The sequence below is a fragment of the Anolis sagrei genome, chromosome 8 (assembly GCF_037176765.1).
Source record: "Anolis sagrei isolate rAnoSag1 chromosome 8, rAnoSag1.mat, whole genome shotgun sequence".
Classification (NCBI taxonomy): Eukaryota; Metazoa; Chordata; class Lepidosauria; order Squamata; family Dactyloidae; genus Anolis; species Anolis sagrei.
The window spans coordinates 14,617,785-14,637,395 of NC_090028.1; the positions used below are offsets into that span (position 1 = coordinate 14,617,785).

At 43.7% G+C, this 19,611-nt stretch overlaps 1 protein-coding gene across 1 annotated transcript in view; it reads left to right on the forward strand.

Annotated features, from left to right (window-relative positions):
* Window positions 1-19,611, forward strand: part of ADAMTS18 (ADAM metallopeptidase with thrombospondin type 1 motif 18) — a 219,583-nt gene that overhangs the window by 60,768 nt on the left and 139,204 nt on the right. The window contains exon 4 of the mRNA XM_067471038.1: window positions 10,826-11,090. Coding sequence (XP_067327139.1) covers window positions 10,826-11,090 — 265 coding nt within the window. The remainder of the gene's footprint in view (window positions 1-10,825; window positions 11,091-19,611) is intronic.

The following is a 19,611-nucleotide window of genomic DNA, read 5'->3' on the forward strand; positions in this document are numbered from 1 at the left end:
GCTGCAGTTCATACTTTTGTATTTACATCTGGTTTGTGAGTCTCTAGACAATCCAACATGCATATTGATGAACTGTGGCTTGTAATTTGATTAACACTTCATGGAAGCAATTTTCTGGAGCTACGACATTTGTAGCTGTAAGGCAGAATTTAGAGAGAGGGATAAGTCTTTGTCCAGAATTTTATTTTGATGTAACACAGACAAGACTCTGACAATTTATGAAGAATACAAGGGGTGTGAAGGCTTCAGCTATCTCAAAAAGACTTGTAGCACACTAAAGGTTGGCTTTCTTATTAACCTGCAATGTATTCTCTTGTCATACAGTTAACTACAGCAGATTGAAATCACATCACTATAAGATGTGTGAATATAATTATTTATTATTTATTTAAAACTTTTATATCCCGATCTTCTCTACCTCCGTCGAGGGACTCAGACCTGCTGACAGCAAAAATTCAATGCTAACACTAAAATCTAAAATATCATACATCAACATAAAAATTAACCAATACATATAGGATAAATTACATAACAGCTGTTCGCCAAGATAAAATCACGTCAACTCAGTCCGTATATTCAGTCCATATATTGTGGTCAGTAACTTTGGTCAATTGCCGGTCTCAGATATCATTCTGCAAAAGCTTCATTCCACGGTCAAGTTTTCACTAGCTTCCTAAAGGTCAGGAGGAAGGGGGCAGATCTAATTTCATTCAGGAGGGAATTCCATAGCTGAGAAGCCACCACAGAAAAGGCCCTGTCTTTCGTTCCCACCAGACGCACCTGTGAAGGTGGCGGGACTGAGAGCAGAGCCTTTCCAGATGATCTTAATACTCTTGATGGTTCATAGGGGAGAATACGTTTGGACAGGTAAACTGGGCTGGAACCATATAGGGTTTTGTAGGTTAAAACCAGCACTTTGAATTGTGTTCAGAAGCTAATTGGCAGCCAGTGGAGCTGGCGCAATAGAGGAGTTGTACGCTCCCTGTACCTCGCTCCCATTAGTAGCCTGGCTGCCGAGTGTTGGACTAATTGCAGCTTCCGGGCAGCCTTCAAAGGCAACCCCACGTAGAGAGCGTTGCTGTAAAATATACGGGATGTAACCAGAGCATGGACCACCCTGACCAAGTCAGACTTAGTGCAGTACACCTCATGTTTGCAGACCAATGCTTAACTGATTTGTTGCTATAACTTGCATAGGAGCCCCCAGTAGCGCAGTGGGTTAAACCACTGAGTTGCTAAACTTGCTGATCGAAAGGTCGCAGGTTCGAATCCAGGGAGCAGAATAAACTTCTGCTATCAGCACCAGCTTCTGTCAACCTAGCAGTTACATCCCGTATATTTTACAGCAACGCTCTCTACGTGGGGTTGCCTTTGAAGGCTGCCCGGAAGCATGCAAATGTGAGTTGATCAATAGGTACCGCTCCAACAGGAAGGTAACAGTGCTCCATGCAGTCATGTTGGCCACATGACCTTGGGGTTGTCTACAGACAAAGCTGGCTTCTTTGACTTAAAAATGGAGATGAGCACCACACCCCAAAGTCGGACATGATTGGACTTAATGTCAGGGGAAAGCAGTATGTATGAAAAAGATCTTGGAGTCCTCATGGACAACAAGTTAAACATGAGCCAACAATGTGATGTGGCGGCAAAAAAAGCCAATGGGATTTTGGCCTGCATCAATAGGAGCATAGTGTCTACATCTAGGGAAGTCATGCTACCCCTCTATTCTGCTTTGGTTAGACCACACCTGGAATATTGTGTCCAATTCTGGGCACCACAATTCAAGAGAGATATTGACAAGCTGGAATGTGTCCAGAGGAGGGCGACTAAAATGATCAAGGGTCTGGAGAACAAGCCCTATGAGGAGCGGCTTAAGGAGCTGGGCATGTTTAGCCTGAAGAAGAGAAGGCTGAGAGGAGATATGATAGCCATGTATAAATATGTGAGAGGAAGCCACAGGGAGGAGGGAGCAAGCTTGTTTTCTGCTTCCTTGCAGACTAGGATGCGGAACAATGGCTTCCAACTACAAGAGAGGAGATTCCATCTGAACATGAGGAAGAATTTCCTGACTGTGAGAGCCGTTCAGCAGTGGAACTCTCTGCCCCGGAGTGTGGTGGAGGCTCCTTCTTTGGAAGCTTTTAAATAGAGGTTGGATGGCCATCTGTCAGGGGTGATTTGAATGCAATATTCGTGCTTCTTGGCAGGGGGTTGAACTGGATGGCCCATGAGGTCTCTTCCAACTCTTTGATGCCCATTCTTGGTTTGCCCCTGGAGGAAGACCCTCGTGGGGGGGGGGGGCATCCAATTGGGATTTCCTGGTTTAGCTGAAGGATGCTGTTGCTGGGGGAACATTAAGAGGAATGGTGGTTCTCATGAAGTTTTTCCTTGATTTTAGTCTACTGGGAGGAGTAAATAGTGAAGTGAAGTTACAAGGTCCATGATTTGTCCCCTTCCGACTCAAATCATGGATCTTGGTCTCAATTAATTACAATTTGAAGAGGGATTTGTGATAATATCATTTAATTTCCAGCAGAAATATGGGATCTTGATATCAAGCAGGAAACATCATGATGCCTTTGAATGAATGAATCCCACTTTCCATGAAGAAGTATATCCCTTTGTATGTCTTGACTATCTCTCCTTTTACCAGCTATTAGCAAAACCTTTTTAAAGAGTGTACCAACCAAACAAGAACAGAGTTATTATTATTATTTACCTTACTTCTATACCGCTGTTCTCAGCCCGAAGGCGACTCACAGCGGTTCACAACAAATACAAACAGCAAAAATTCAGTGCTACAGTATAGAAACAGTTAACAACCTAACACATTACACAATTAAAAAGCAGTTACTACAATACCCATTCACTGTCGTCTCGTCATCAAAAACATGTTCCAGATTCGTCATCCATTGTTCCATTCCAATGTTCATTAACCAATCACTGCACTAATTATTGGAACGCCTGCTCAAACAGCCAGGTCTTCACTTTTTTGCGGAATACCATTAGAGATGGTGCTAGTCTAATGTCCGTAGGAAGGGCGTTCTACAGCCGAGGAGCCACCACCAAGAAGGCCCTATCTCTCGTCCCCGCCAGCCGAGCTTGAGAAGCAGGCGGGATCGAGAGCAAGGTCTCCCCGGAAGATCTCAAAGTCCTGGTGGGTTCATAGGCAGAGATGCGGTTGGATAGGTAGCTTGGGCCGGAACCGTTTAGGGCTTTAAAGGCCAACGCCAGCACTTTGAATTCAGCCCAGTAGCAGATCGGTAGCCAGCGGTGTTGGCACAACAGGGGGGTTGTATGCTCCCTGCGCTCCGCTTCTGTTAAAATCATGGCTGCCGAGCGTTGGACTAGTTGGAGCTTCCAAGCTGTCTTCAAAGGCAACCCCACGTAGAGAGCGTTGCAGTAGTCTAAACGGGATGTAACCAGAGCGTGGACTACCGTGGCCAAGTCAGACTTCCCAAGGTACGGGCGCAGCTGGCGCACAAGCTTTAACTGTGCAAATGCTCCCCTGGTCACCGCCGAAACCTGGGGTTCCAGGCTCAGCGATGAGTCCAGGGTCACACCCAAGCTGCGAACCTGCGTCTTCATGGGGAGTGCGGCCCCATCCAACACAGGCTGTAACCCTATACCCTGTTCGGCCTTGCGACTGACCAGGAGTACCTCTGTCTTGTATGGATTCAATTTCAATTTGTTTGCCCTCATCCAGACCGTCACAGCGGCCAAGCACCGGTTCAGGACCTGGACAGAGTTCCTAGTAATTTTGTAACTAATGTGATGTGAAGTGGTAATATTATATAGTTGAGACTACAATATAGTTTATATCATGGGCAGGTTCTGAAGAGGAAATCGCAGACAATTCTGTTCCATCTGGTTCAAATCATTTATGAAATGAAGCCTCCAGGTATAAGTTCAAACATTAGGAACCTTTAAAATGGCAAAATAAAAAGCAGACTCACCATGTTTCTTTTTTCACTCAATAGGAGGGAACAAAACCAGCTAGTAGACACTCCATTACTCATGTAGAATACCAAATGATGATTAGATCTCCTTCTCCTTTTTACTGCATATGAATGGTATCATTTCTTAACAAATGATAACATAAATAATAAGGATTAAAATATCAGTTCTGTCCTCTCTATGAATATTTTCTCCATCTCTAGTGTAATCCGCTACTTTGAATACTTACTTACTTTGCTTAGGTGATCCCTCATTGTCAGAGTAGGATCATCCTCCAGGATGGGTCCGTAGATCATTATGGAGCCCAAACCTGCCCTAATTTTGGTCTTACTTACTTACTTACTTACTTAGGCGATCCCTTGTTGGATGAGGAAGATGGTCTTCCATGATGGGATTCCTTGTGGATTCGTAGGTGGCTGTGGAGCCCTATTCTTGACCCGCATCTTCTCCCACAGTGAAGGCATCGGTTTCCAGGTGGAAGGCTTGACATGCCTTCCTCTTGGCACATTTCTCTCTTTCGCCCTCCATTCTTGCCTCTTCAAATTCTGCAGCACTGCTGGTCACAGCTGACCTCCAGCTGGAGCACTCACAGGCCAGGGCTTACCAATTCTCAGTGTCTATGCCAGAGTTTTTATGGTTGGCTTTGAGCCCATCTTTACATCTTTTTTCCTGTCCACCAACATTCCGTTTTCCATTCTTGTGTTCAGAGTAGAGCAACTGCTTTGGGAGATGGTGGTCGGGCATCCGGACAATGTGGCCGGTCCAGTGGAGTTGATAGCAGAGGACCATCGCTTCAATGCTGGTGGTCTTTGCTTCTTCCAGCATGCTGATGTTTGTCTGCTTGTCTTCCCAAGAGATTTGCAGGATTTTCCGGAGGCAGCACTGATGGAATCATTCTAGGAGTTGCATGTGATGTCTGTAGACAGTCCACGTTTCACAGGTATATTGCAGGATTGGGAGGACAATAGCTTTATAAACAAGCACCTTGGTATCCCTACAGATGTCCCGTCCTCAAACACTTTCTGCTTCATTTGGAAAAGTGCTGCACTCGCAGAGCTCAAGCAGTGTTGTATTTTGGTGTCGATGTTGACTTTGGTGGAGAGGTGGCTGCCAAGGTAGTGGAAATGGTCAACGTTTTCTAATGTTACACCATTAAGCTGTATCTCTGACATTGGAGAGGGATTGGCTGGTGACTGCTGGAACAGCACTTTGGTTTTCTCGATGTTCAATGACAGGCCGAGCTGCTTGTATGCTTCTGTGAAGGTGTTTAGAGTGGCTTGTAGATCTTCTGAATGTGCACAGACAACGTTATCATCAGCATACTGCAGTTCTATAATAGATGTTGTTGTAACCTTGGTTTTGGCTTTCAGTCTGCTGAGGTTAAATAGCTTGCCATCTGTCCGATAGATGATTTCCACTCTGATGGGAAGCTTCCCGTCAACAAGATGAAGTATCATAGCGATGAAGATGGAGAATAAAGTTGGGGCAATAACACATCCCTGTTTAACACCTGATTCTACCTTAAATGGGTCACTTTGGAAGCCACTGCTGTCCAAGACGTATTGCCAATTCACTGCACAGAGAAGACAAGAAAATTAAGTCCCTGACCAAAGATTGGAAAGTTGCTGACACTGAGATTAAATCTCTGGATGACCAGGTACAAGTTTTTCAAGTCTCAGGCCTCTTCTACACTATCATATAATCCAGATTATCAAAGCGGATAATCCACAATATCTGCTTTGAGCTGGATTATATGAGCCCACGCTGCCATATAATCCAGTTTAAAGCAGGTAAATTGGATTTTATATGGTAGTGTAGAAGGGCCCTAAGGAAATTCTGGTTAGTACTTGGATGAGAGACTGCCGCCAAATAGGAGATGATTTAAGCCCTATCTACACTGTCATAAAATCCAGATGATCTGCTTTGAACAGGATTATGTGGCAGTGTAGACAAAGCATATCATCTGGATTATCTTCTTTGCTAATCTCCATTATATGGCAGTGTAGATCCAGCTTATGACTATATTTCTAAGGAACGAACTGGCAAAACCACCTTTGAGTATTCCTTGCCTACAAAATTCTTATGAAATTCATGGTGTCACTATAAATCAAGTTACCATAAATAGGTGACTTGACAACAGATACATACATAAAACGGCTTTATATAATCCCTCTCTCAAACGAACTAAGTAATTTCTAATGAATGTAATCCATTGCCAGGGAGCTTCGTTGAAATAACCACCATTTCACTTACTATTTCTGTATTCAGAAGACATAGACATGTTTCTAATTTGAAATGTCTAGGGCAATTCACCAGTTGGCTGTAATATATAGTAGCAACATGGTAGGTCACCACCGAGCCATTAGCATGTGAGCAGCTAAACCACTTACTACATCTGGTTTTGATGTGTCAGTAGAAGATAAACCACAAAAGCTACCACTGTGGTTAACAAGGTTCACAACATTTATGACTTTGATGGAGAGCATGTCAACCCCTCAAACCAAAATTGTCCAGAAAGTAGGACATGTTAAGGATGCTAATGAGAGTATGAGTTATTATTCTTTGCATTATAGTTGCAGAGGTGTGTGACATGTGCATGTGCACATATACATGTGATTATATTGTTATAAGGGCAAAAAACCTTTCTCCTATTATGGTTTAGTGCAGTGGTTGTCAACCTTCCTAATGCCGTGACCCCTTAATGCAGTCCCTCATGTGGTGGTGACCCCCAACCATAACATTGTTTTTGTTGCTACTTCATAACGGTCATTTTACTACTGTTATAAATCATAATGTAAATATCAGATATGGAAGATGTATTTTCACTCACTGGACCAAACTGGGCACAAATACCCAATGCACCCACATGTAAATGCTAGTGGGGTTGGGGGAGGATTGATTTTGTAATTTGGGAGTTGTATTTGCTGGGATTTATAGTTCACCTATAATCAAAGAGCATTCTGAACTCCATCAGCAATGGATTTGAACCTAATTTGCCACACAGAATTCCCATGGCCAACGGAAAACACTAGAAACACTAGAAAGGGTTGGTAGGTATTGATCTTGAGTTTGGGAGTTGTAGTTCATAGAATCATAGAATCAAAGAGTTGGAAGAGACCTCATGGGCCATCCAGTCCAACCCCCTGCCAAGAAGCAGGAACACCGCATTCAAATCACCCCTGACAGATGGCCATCCAGCCTCTGTTTAAAAGCTTCCAAAGAAGGAGCCTCCACCACACTCTGGGGCAGAGAGTTCCACTGCTGAACGGCTCTCACATTCTGGAAGTTCTCCCTAGTGTTCAGATAGAATCTCCTTTCTTGTAGTTTGAAGCCATTGTTCCCTATATCCAGAGAGTACCGTTGACTCACGCAATGGTGGATCTGGACCAAACTTGGAACAAATACTCAATATGCGCAAATGTGAACACTGGTGGAGCCTGGGGAATATAGACCTTGACATTTGGGAGTTGTAGTTGCGGGGATTTATAGTTCATTACAATCAAAGAACATTCTGAACTCCACCAACGATAGAATTGGCTCAAACTTCCCACATGGAATCCTCATGACCATCAGAAAATGCTGTGTTTTCTGATGGTCTTTGGCGACCCCTCTGACACCTCTTCGCGACCCCCTCAGGGGTCCCGACCCCCAGGTTGAGAAACACTGGTTTAGTGCTTCTAAGTAATTATATTATTTACACTCATGACTTCTGTGAATTGCAACCTAGGGTTCACCTATAGTGCAAAATCGATGTATTTTGATACCACTTTAATTGCCATGACTCAATGATATAGAAATAGGGCTGGGCGGTTCCGTTCGTTAATTTCGTAATTTGTTATTAATTCGTATTTAAATTAGCTTACGATCCGATATTGAGCCATTTTGGAATAGTGTGAGGAGTTAAATAGATTCGAAACATTTTTTTCAACTTATTTCGTAATTGTTTCGTAATTGTTTCGAAATTGTTTCGAAATTGTATCGTAATTATTTTCGCATGCCTGGTGCAAGTTTTATAGTTGTTGTTTGTTTTATCAGTGATAAAAAATAAATTATCACACCAACAGTCAACAACAGAGGGAGAGGGAAGCTTTAGAAGTTCCCCCTGTCCCATTTGGAGGGTTTTTCAGCATATTTTTAGCATATTTGGAGGGTTTTTTTTAGCATATTGCGCAATTGTGTCCGCCATTAACGAATCAATTCGAAATTGATGAAATTTCGTATATTTCGAAATTTTTAAAAGGAAAATTTTGGAATTCTTTAAAGAAACGAAACGTGGCGGACCCCTTAAAAACAAATCGAGTTTAGAAACAAATTTTTCCGTGGTTACCCAGCCCTATATAGAAACACTGGAAATATAGTTTTCCAGGGTCTTTGGTCTTCTCTGCAAAAAACTGCTGATTACCTCACCAAACTATGCTACCTAGAATTCTATAGCAGTCAGTCATGCTAGTTAAAGTGATGTCAAACTGCACTAATTATAAAGCTTAGCTCCTTCTCCAGAGGTAAAGAAGAGTTTCATGCAGACTGATGTAATGCATATTGTTCTCTGTTGACTCAGTTCTCATGCAAGCTAATCTGTGTAATTTCTTTGAGAAAACAGAAGTAAAGAGAAGATATTTTGGAGCTCAGTGCAGACCAAAAGTTTGGCAAAGAAGAAAAATAGTGAAATTTGGAATGGGATGCGGATGTGGGAGTAATTTGTTTGCTTCAGAGGTGACAAACACCCTCATGTAGCCAGTATAGTTGTGTGCGGAACAATTTTCCTTTGCTTCATCCGTTCTTTCGTTACTTTTGTTATATTTGGGAGCACGTAATGGAAAGCCCCCCCCCCCCCCCCCGCCTACAAAAATCAGCTCAACACAAAAGCAAGTGGGAGCCAATCATTTATTTATTTATTTACAGTATTTATATTTCGCAGACTCAGGGCAGATTACAATGTACATATACATGGCAAACATTCAATGTCATAGACACACAACATATATAGACAGACACACAGAGGCAATTTAACATTCCAGCTTTTCTTGAGGGTATTCTGGCCACCAGGGGAGCTGTCCCTTTACCTTAGAAAACTATTTCTTGATTTAAGTCGTTGACGTGCTGGCTGATACCCAAACGGGGTGGGCTGGAGATGTCACTGCCTTGGTCCTTTCACTATTGATTTCTACTTCCCGGTGGATGTCAGGTGGTGTAATACCGGCTAAACAGTGTAATTTCTCCAGTGGTGTAGGGCGCAGATAATGTGCAGATAATGCGGTATGTCTCATTAATAGCCACATCCACTGTTTTAGCGTGGTGAGATGTGTTCCACACTGGGCATGCGTACTCAGCAGCAGAGTAGCACAGCGCAAGGGCAGATGTCTTCACTGTATCTGGTTGTGATCCCCAGGTTGTACCAGTCAGCTTTCATATGATATTGTTTCTAGCGCCCACTTTTTGCACGTTCCCCTGAGGCAGGCCGTTCTTCTGTTTTCGTCATCTGCTTCTCTGGCCCTGGAACTCAACAAAAAAGCTCCTGTTTTGTAGCAGGTTTCCTGTGAGGCAGGTGAGGTGATAGTCCTTTGTGATATTATACATTTTTCTACTGATATTATACATTTTTTCAATTGCTACTGTGGTAATTGTAATCTCAATTTCCTCTATAGGTTTGATGCACTTGAATCAGATCTTTCTCTTTCTATTCATGTTTTTTAAACTGAATTTTCTTGGCGATATGACTAGAATAGAAGATATCACTGCTGTGTACCCACCGACCCTCACTCACAAAATATGATGGACATGAGTGCTTTGAGAAGCTTCTGGAATTTAATATTGACTAATGCAGGAATGTGGAACTTGTGGCCTTCCGTATGTTGAAATTCAGCTGCTAGCAACCTTGTTCATTAATGGCGTTATATAGGGATTATAGAGTTAGAGTCCAACAACATTTAGAGGCCAAAGGTCCTCTGTTCTAACAGACTCCTGTCATCCCCCATAGTGATGCTATATCTTGGGCATTATGGCAAATTTAAAATAGTGAGTTATCCTAGCCATTCAGGTAAGAATGCAGATGGAAGACTGTATGTGTACCTGAGGAATTGCGGTAGTTGTAGTAGGTTGAGTGGCACTTCTAACCTAGGTGAAGTGCTAGTGGCTTTAAGATTGGGGAGGTAGATAGGCCAACCTTCTTACCAGTGGTTCCTAATAAGGCAGTGGTTCTCAACCTGGGGTCCCCAGATGTTTTTGGCCTACAACTCCCAGAAATCCTAACAGCTGGTAAACTGGCTGGGATTTCTGGGAGTTGTAGGCCAAAAACATCTGGGGACCCCAGGTTGAGAACCACTGTAATAAGGTGTTTGAATCCCAGCCATTAGTCAAGGATGAGGGGACCCTAAGCTCAAAGATCATAAGTAGACTAAGTTGTCCAAAAGTCAACAAAGCTGACTTAGGACCTCATCTCACTGAGGTCAATAAGCTGGGCAGCGAAGGGTGGATTCACCATGCAACTTGGCCAATCTGGTGAGCATGGGGGGGGGGGGCACACAATTGCCCGACATTGCCTCTGCACATTTTACCTATCCTACGGGAGGAAGTGTCACCACACAACTTCCCACTGTTCTTCTGAATGAGAACATGGGAAGCCTACCATGTTCTCTGGGAAGCATCCTAGCATGCTGCCAGGGTGCTTCTTCTACGGAGCCCGGCTGGAAGTAGCCTTACGTCACATAATGGCGTCCAGTGGGCTCCGTCAAGTAAGCATCCTGGAAGTGAGTTAGGACACTTCCTAAAGACCATGTGGTGAAGTGGTTAGTCATCTACCCTGTGGATACATCTGAGAATGGTTGTCTAAGCTTATTTGTAACCTTCACTTCTTTTTATATTTATCTTTTAGTCAGGTTTGATAAGGACACAGGAGAATGACTTCCTTATATCTCCATTACCTCAACACCTAGCGCAGGAACACAACTACACGCCACCCGCTGGGCACCATCCGCATGTATTGTACAAACGGACAGCAGAAGACAAAGTGCACCGGTACAAAATAGATTCACATCCCCATCACTTTCCCCTTGGCCAGCACAGAAATCACACTGCCCACAATGATTACCACCACGGAAGGTTTCAAAAGCAGCATTTTTGTGGACGTCGCAAGAAATGTATGTAAGGAAACTTTCTCTCTTCTTTTAATGTAGACGTTCATAGATAATTAGGTGCTTTTGGGGGGGACTGGTTTGCAGTCGTGACTTTGATGACTACATGCTTTAAACGGACCAAATAAAGAGAATAGTTTGTTATGGCATTAATTAAGCCACAGTCTAATAGTTCTGATGAATGTATCAGATTTCATGGAGAGTCATGAAATCGTCCTTTTTCCATTTCTGTGAATGGTAGTAGTAGCTATTGTGGTTTTACCATTTGTACAGTTGAGCCTGGAAACTGGAGTATATAGGGATTATTCTGTTATTGTAGAAACACATATGTGCTTAAAAACACCCCAGAACTTTGAAAGTTACCTCGATTGGTTTTACAGTAGTTTATTAGCACTCCCATTTTATTGTGAGGGAAATAGGTTTATACTTACTCATTCATACTTGTGCTAGTGGCTCTACCAGCTATAATGAATCAATCATAGATCCTAGGGATTATGTTTTCTAATACATCCCACCTGCTGTACCACTTTAAAGAATCATGAACTGGTATCTCAAAATAAACCTCGCTGCTGGACACCAACACGACTCTGGCACGGAGCGTTTAGATCAGGGGTCCCCAAACTACGGCCCGTGGGCCAGATACGTCCCCCGAGGGCATCTATCCGGCCCGCGGGCTGTGGAGAAGAGTGAGAGGTGGGCGAAAGGGGAGGGAGGTGGCGGGCAATGAGGGGGAGGCGGCGGGCAAAGTGGCTTGGGCCCACTTTGCCCGCCGGCTCCGTGGGCCCAGCCTCTCCTCCCTTTGGGATGCATCCTGGCTGCATCCCGGAGGCAGGAGACGGGGGGAGGCAGCGGGCAAAGCGGCTTGGGCCTGCTTTGCCCACTGCTTCTGTGGGCCCAGCCTCTCCTCCCTTCGGGATGCATTCTGGCTGCATCTCGAAGGGAGGAGAGGGGGGGGGGGAGGTGGTGGGCAAAGCGGCTTCGGCCTGCTTTGCCCCCCGTCTCCATGGGCCCAGCCTCTCCTCCCTTCGGGATGCCGCCTCGCTGCATCCCGGAGGCAGGAGAAGCGGGGGGGGGGGGGGGCTTAAATCCAGTCATGTCCGACTCTGGGACTCTGCTGCTCATCTCCATTTTTAAGCCGAAGAGCCGGTGTTGTCCATAGACACCTCCAAGGTCATGTGGCCGGCATGACTGCATGGAGCACCGTTACCTTCCTGCCGGAGCGGTATCTACTGATCTACTCACATTTGCATGTTTTCAAACTGCTAGGTTTATATTTATTCTAAACTGCTAAGTTTATATTTGTTAAAATAGTTCTTCATTTTAATTATTGTATTATTTAAAGTGTTTTTTGTACTACAAATAAGATATGTGAGGTGTGGATAGGAATTCATTCATGTTTTTTTTCCAAATTATAATCCGGCCCTCCAACAGTTTGAGGGACTGTGACCCGGCCCTCTGTTCAAAATGTTTGGGGACCCCTGGTTTAGATGATTGTTGAGGTAACATGTATACTCTGAAGAGTTGCTGCCACCACCCAAAGTAATTAGGGAATCCTAAAGATGTTGTCCCTGAGGTAAATCCCTTCCTGCCCACCAGCTCTCCCTTGGCTCTCTGAAATGACTGAGATGTAAAGATGTTAAAAACCACTGGAATTATCCTCACAGAATGAACCACTACTGAGGCTATTTAAAAGTTGAACTAGAGAAATGTTTATTAATATATTTGAACAAACAACTATCTTCTTTATCGAGGCGCACAAGCTTGAATGGTTACAGAGGCACGATATTCTTAATGGTTACTTAAATAGGTTTCCTAACTTAGATATGAGCAAGACTCCTCACTCTACCCTGACACAGTAGCTGTGAGTTCCCCAGACAAACCTAACCTGGTTGTTCCCAGAGCAAATAGCTACACTCTAGACAGAGTTCTCTAACAGCTAAACTACTCTGACCCCAGAGAGCAACCCACTTGTGTAATAAATCCAACACAAGCACACAGGCGTCTACTTTGGCCCTCCTGGCCAAATAAATGTAGAATCGCTTGTCCCAGATGCCCTCTGACAGTAAAAATCTTTGCTCACCAAAAATCAACCTCTCTACTCTGTTCCCAAGAATCACCCTCTTCCTTCAAAGCCAAAAATCAATCTCTCCTCTTCCTGACAAGCTGACAACTTTTCCCTCTCAGGGCTAAACTCCTCCCGTCTGCCTTAACCAATCCAGAGAAAGCTCCAGCTCCTCCCCTCTTTTACTCTTACACTCCCAAGATGTCTGCCTCCCTTGCTTACCCTCTCAAAATGGAGGCCTGCTTACTGACATCTCAGGTTCCTATATCACACCAGCTCAGACCTGGATACTGGGGTCTTTTAATAACCAACCACTGAAACTGATGTGTTTAGGTTAGCTGTGGTGACTTGGTCAATTGTTCCTTTTGCCTTAAATGAATATTTCACCAGATTTTTGTTCAGAAGACCAATTTATAGTAGATACCTGGTGCACACAAAGTGACTGTTGACCATGTGGACTGGGTGGGTGACATATTTTTACAAAACATTCACAAATAATATGCCCATGGGCATCAGTAGAATGCTTGTGACCTAGCCTACCTGATATCTCAATGGGGTTTCCTCCATAAATTTTACTTAAAACTATATTGTTGTTGTTGTTCATTCGTTCAGTCGTTTCCAACTCTTTGTGACTTCATGGACCAGTCCACACTAGAGCTCCCTGTCGGCCGTCACCACCCCTGTTCCTTCAGAGTCAAGCCAGTCACTCCAAGGATACCATCCATCCATCTTGCCCTTGGTCGGCCCCTCTTCCTTTTTCCTTCCATTTTCCCCAGCATCATTGTCTTCTCTAAGCTTTCCTTTCTTCTCATGATGTGGCCAAAGTACTTCATCTTGGCCTCTACTATTCTTCCCTCCAATGAGCAGTCTATAATCTATACAATCTATATATATAATCTATATATATAATCCGGAGCGGGACGCAGGGAGCACACAACGCCCTTGCTGTCCCAGCTCCACTGGCTGCCGATCAGCTACCGGGCCCAATTCAAGGTGCTGGTGCTAACCTACAAAGCCCTAAACGGTTCCGGCCCAAAATACCTTGAGTACCGCATCTCGGCCTACGAGCCCACGAGGACCTTGAGATCATCCGGGGAGGCCCTTCTCTCGGTCCCGCCTGCCTCACAGGCACGCATGGCGGGGACTAGAGAGCGGGCCTTCTCGGTGGTGGCCCCCCGGCTGTGGAACTCCCTCCCTGCTGAAATTAGACAGGCGCCTTCCCTCATGGCCTTCCGCAAGGGCCTGAAAACCTGGCTCTTCGAAAAGGCCTTCAATTAAGTGCTATGTTTTGGAATGACCACCGGAATGGACTATGACTACGAGACTGATTATGACCCAAACAAGACGAAGCGGATTTTTAGTTTAAGTAGCTGTGTGTTAGTAAGATGTGTGTTATGGCCCTGAATTTACTGTAACTGTTGTCTTTATGTTCTATGTTCTGTACACCGCCACGAGTCGCCTCCGGGCTGAGAGTGGCGGTTAACAAGTGCAAATAATAAATAAATAAATAAATAAATAAATATATATAATCTATATAGCAGGCTGATATAGTGGACAGAGACACTAGGTTTTCACTAGAAATATTCCAAGATCCCATTAATTCTCTAAAATGCTGATAGATCAGACCTTGTCTGGATTGATGGTTAGGCACTTGTAGGGAGTCCCATGGCCAACAGGGAGCAATGTTGATGACATTGAAGACAAGAGGATGATCAATTTAAGCCTTTGTGGTTTCTACCTGACTGGATCGTCTGGGCAGCAACACACTGCCACAGAGTGTTCAGCCCATTGCATCTAGCCACCATAATGCTCAGTCTAGGACATAATCCTCAGAACTTGCTTTGGTTTAAGTGACCAGTGTAGACACAGCCCTAGTCAGCTCATAGTTAATAGCGAGTTGACCCAGAAGTTGAAACTACGTGATTTGAATGAAAAGTAATGCCTCCACCTTCATAACTCCTCAACAGATAGAAGTACTGGTATGTGGCAGGTACTGGCTTGTTCAGTAGACTCTCCTCTACAGTTCCATTTTGGTGAGAAGCCTTAGCATTGAACAGTTGTGTTGTTAAAGTGCGAAGTATGGAACCCTGTGCAGACGGTTGGCCAATGCAACTTAAGCAACATGCAGTCATTGAATTCTTGACAGCAGAAGGTGTCACCCCAAAAAAGATTCATCAGAGAATGGTGATTGTGTTGATGTGAATACTGGGCGAGTAAGTTTAAAGATGTTGAGGTGACACCTTCTGCTGTCAAGAATTCAATGACTGCACTTTGTTTAATGATCAACTGTCTGCGCAGGGTTCCATTCTTCGCACTTTAACAGCACAACCGTTCACTGTAGAGGAGAGTCTACTGAACAGGCCAGTACCTGCCGCATACCAGTACTGCCATCCAGGGCTGTAGCCAGAAAGTTTTTTTGGGGAGGGTTGAAAATTTCAGTGTGGGGGAGTTTTGAAAATTGGGGGGGGGGGGTGAAAATGTGAGGGGGGGGGGAGTTGAAACCTGCCTCTTAGCTCACGCTGAAGCAAAGAGCACAGCAGGGGGCAGAGCAGCCTTCAATAGCCGGCAGCTCCGCCCCTGTCAACCACCTCCACCAAGTCTGGCCTCCTTAATGAGAACATTCAACACCTTCCCCCCACCCCCAACTTCGTTGCTTCACTACATTGGCTATTGCTGCAAGTAATGACAGTGTGAATAAATTGTCAATATTGGCTTGAGATAGTGCTTGCAGTTCTGGAGGGTCTCTCAATTCTTTGCATCTCATAGACTTAGCATAGAGATTTGGTTAACCAGTTAAAATTCATGAGTAACCCAGGTTTATTTTTTTAACCTGAAAAATTTCAGGGGGGGGGGTGGAACCTCTAACCCATCCCCCCTCGATACAGGCCTGTTGCCATCTGTTGAGGAGTTCCGAAGGTGGGGGCATTACTTGTTTTTAACCCTCATAACATATTGCCTCACTCTACACTAGTTGTATTAATTAACCCAAATAAAATACCCTGAAGGCACTAGATACTATCTGATTTTAAAAACTAAGCAAAGTCTGGAAAACCACCAAGGAATACTAGGTGCTGCTGCTTATATTTTAGAAGAAGGCAATGACAAACCACTGAGTACTCCTTGTCTAATATGAACCCTGTGAATCCATCCATAAGTCAACAGACAACTTGAAAGTGCATGCACAAAGACACACATCTATATAAATAAAAATGTAATGTTCGTTTGTGGAATTAACATAACTCAAAAACCACTGGACGAATTGACACCAAATTTTGACATAAGACACCTAACAACCCAATGTATGTCCTTCACTCAAAAAAAATTGATTTTGTCATTTGGAAGTTGTAGTTGCTGGGATTTATAGTTCACCTACAATCAAAGAACATTCTGAACCCCATCAACGATGGAATTGAACCAAACTTGGCACACAGAATTCCCAGTGTCCTTTGGTTTTGGAGTTGTAGTTCACCTATATCCAGAGATCACTATGGACTCAAACAATGATGGATCTAGACCAAACTTTACAAGAATACTCAATATGCCCAAATGTGAATACTGGTGGAATTTGGGGAAAATAGACCTTGACATTTGGTATTTGCTGGGATTTATAGTTCACCTACAATCACAGAGCATTCTGAACCCCACCAACGATAGAATTGGGCCAGGCCTCCCACACAGAACCCCCATGTGGGCCACAGAAACGTGTGGCATGGGATGGCTAGTTACTCATAAAAACACTGAAAAACAACAGAGAAAAAACTTAAAAAGCCATTTTTTAAAAAAAAATACATTACAACACATGTGCAAAACCACATATATACACATATGCACAAATATATACACACACACACACACATATAATCACACACAAAACACATATATACAGACTAGGCCACAGCAACGCATGGCAGGGGGTGACTAGTATACAATAGATCAGCTGTTCACATATATTAACATCATCCATTTTAAGCGGCAGGCTTTATAGTATCATGTAGCTTTTATGAAAATCAGCCTTAGTCAGCATTGGTTTTAAGCTTCTTATCTCAAGGTACAGTACAACAGGGCAGGTATGCCAAATGGATCATGTTTAGCGAGTCACGCTTTAATGATACCATTCTCTTTATACAAATAACGCTCCCCTCTTTTTAAAAGGAACAGCAAATACAAAATTAATCTCATAACAAAGATGTCTTGGAAAGGTTGCCTACTGCACAGGATGAATTTCTATAGTTTTGTGAACCCATATGATCTCATATTCCTCCTGTCTAAACAAATATTTTAGCTAGAACACTACAAACAAGGCAGGACTACTACTCAAACAAATAAATACTTGGAACTGGGAGACCACTTAGAACAGGTTTTCCATATTTCCTCATGTCTCATGAAAGCTTTTCAGGAGGATCAGGGGAACCCTTCAAAACACTATGGTTTGGTAAAGTATGAGCTGTTAAGGAAGGAGACACAGTGAAGACACTCTCTAAGACAGTGAAGAAAAGAGATACCAGTGAATAATAATAGTAATAATAATAATAATAATAATAATAATAATACTTTATACCCCGCTCCATCTCCCCCATAAGGACGCCCATCAGTACAGTACACATAATATAACACAAAAGCATAACAAAACCAGAAAGTAAAATACTAGGGCTGGGCAATTCGTTTCGTTAATTCGTAATTCGTTAAAAAATTCGTTAATTTTTGAATTACAAAATGATTACAAAACTTATTTTTAAACCTGGAAGTGTTTTTAAATATCGAAACGGCAGGCGCCAAAAATTTTTGTATTTCCGTCCATTTCGGAAATACGTAAGATGGCCACCTGGCTTGCTGGGAGCTCTCCTCTCTCGGCACCGGCTGAGCAAGCGAGTGAGAGGGCGAGCGAGAGGGCAAGCGGCGAGCGAGAGGGCGAGCGAGAGGGCGAGGGCGAGCGGCGAGCGAGAGGGCGAGCGAGAGGGCGAGAGGGAGGTCTCCTTCTCTTTCTTTCCTTTTCTCTTCTTTCTCTCTCTCTCACCTTTCGCACCCCAATTACAAATCGATTTTAGAAACAAAGTTTTGCGTTGTTACCCAGGCCTATAAAATACATAAAATGCAAAACTAATATAATAAGCAACACAACCATCTAAAATCAAACATTAAACACAAAAGATTACACTGGGCAGGGCCAAATTCAGAGATAAAATTTTAAAACTTTTTAAAACAATGGGAGATAGGACAAGGTATATTATCAGGGAGGATGATCCAGGGATGAGAAAGGATTTAATTGCCTTAGCACAATTGAAGCTCATGCACCAGCTGCGACCATACCTCGTGAAGTCGGATGTGGCCCACGCCTTAGTTACCTCTAGATTATACTATCGCAATGCACTCTACGTGGGGCTGCCCTTGAAGACAGCGTGGAAATTCCAATTGGTCCAACGGGTGGCAGCCAGATTATTAACTGGTGCAAATTAAAGAGAGTGGTCAACCCCCCTGTTTAAGGAGCTCCACTGGCTGCTGTTTATTTTCCAGGCCCAATTCAAGGTGCAGGTTTTGACCTACAAAGCCCTGAACGGTTTGGGATGGTTTGGGAACCACCTACTGCATTTTAAACCATCCTAGTCATCTGCATATTTGCATGCTTATTTATGGCAAAGGGGGTCTTTGACTACAATTTTGTGAAATACATCTCACTAAATACAGTTTCAGAAAAACATCTACTTCTGCTTCATTGACTATTCTAAAGCCTTTGACTGTGTGGATCATAATAAATTGTGGCAAGTTCTTGGTGGGATGGGCATACCAAGCCACCTTGTCTCTCTCCTGAGGAATCTGTACAAGGACCAAGTGGCAACAGTCAGAACTGACCACGGAACAACAGACTGGTTCAAGATTGGGAAAGGCGTACGGCAAGGCTGCATACTCTCACCCAACCTCTTTAACTTGTAGGCAGAACACATCATGCGATGTGCAGGGCTTGATGAATGCAAAGCTGGGGTGAAAATTGCTGGAAGAAACATTAACAACCTCAGATATGCAGATGACACCACTCTGATGGCCGAAAGCGAGGAGGAGCTGAGGAGCCTTCTAATCAAGGTGAAAGAAGAAAGCGCAAAAGCTGGGTTGCAGCTAAACATCAAAAAAACCAAGATTATGGCAACAAGAATGATTGACAACTGGAAAATAGAGGGAGAAAATGTGGAGGCCGTGACAGACTTTGTATTTCTAGGCACAAAGATTACTGCAGACGCAGACTGTGGCCAGGAAATCAGAAGACGCTTACTTCTTGGGAGGAGAGCAATGTCCAGTCTCGATAAAATAGTAAAGAGTAGAGACATTAGACTGGCAACAAAGATCCGCATAGTCAAAGCCATGGTATTCCCCATAGTCACCTACGGATGTGAGAGCTGGACCTTAGGGAAGGCTGAGCGAAGGAAGATCGATGCTTTTGAGCTGTGGTGCTGGAGGAAAGTGATGAGAGTGCCT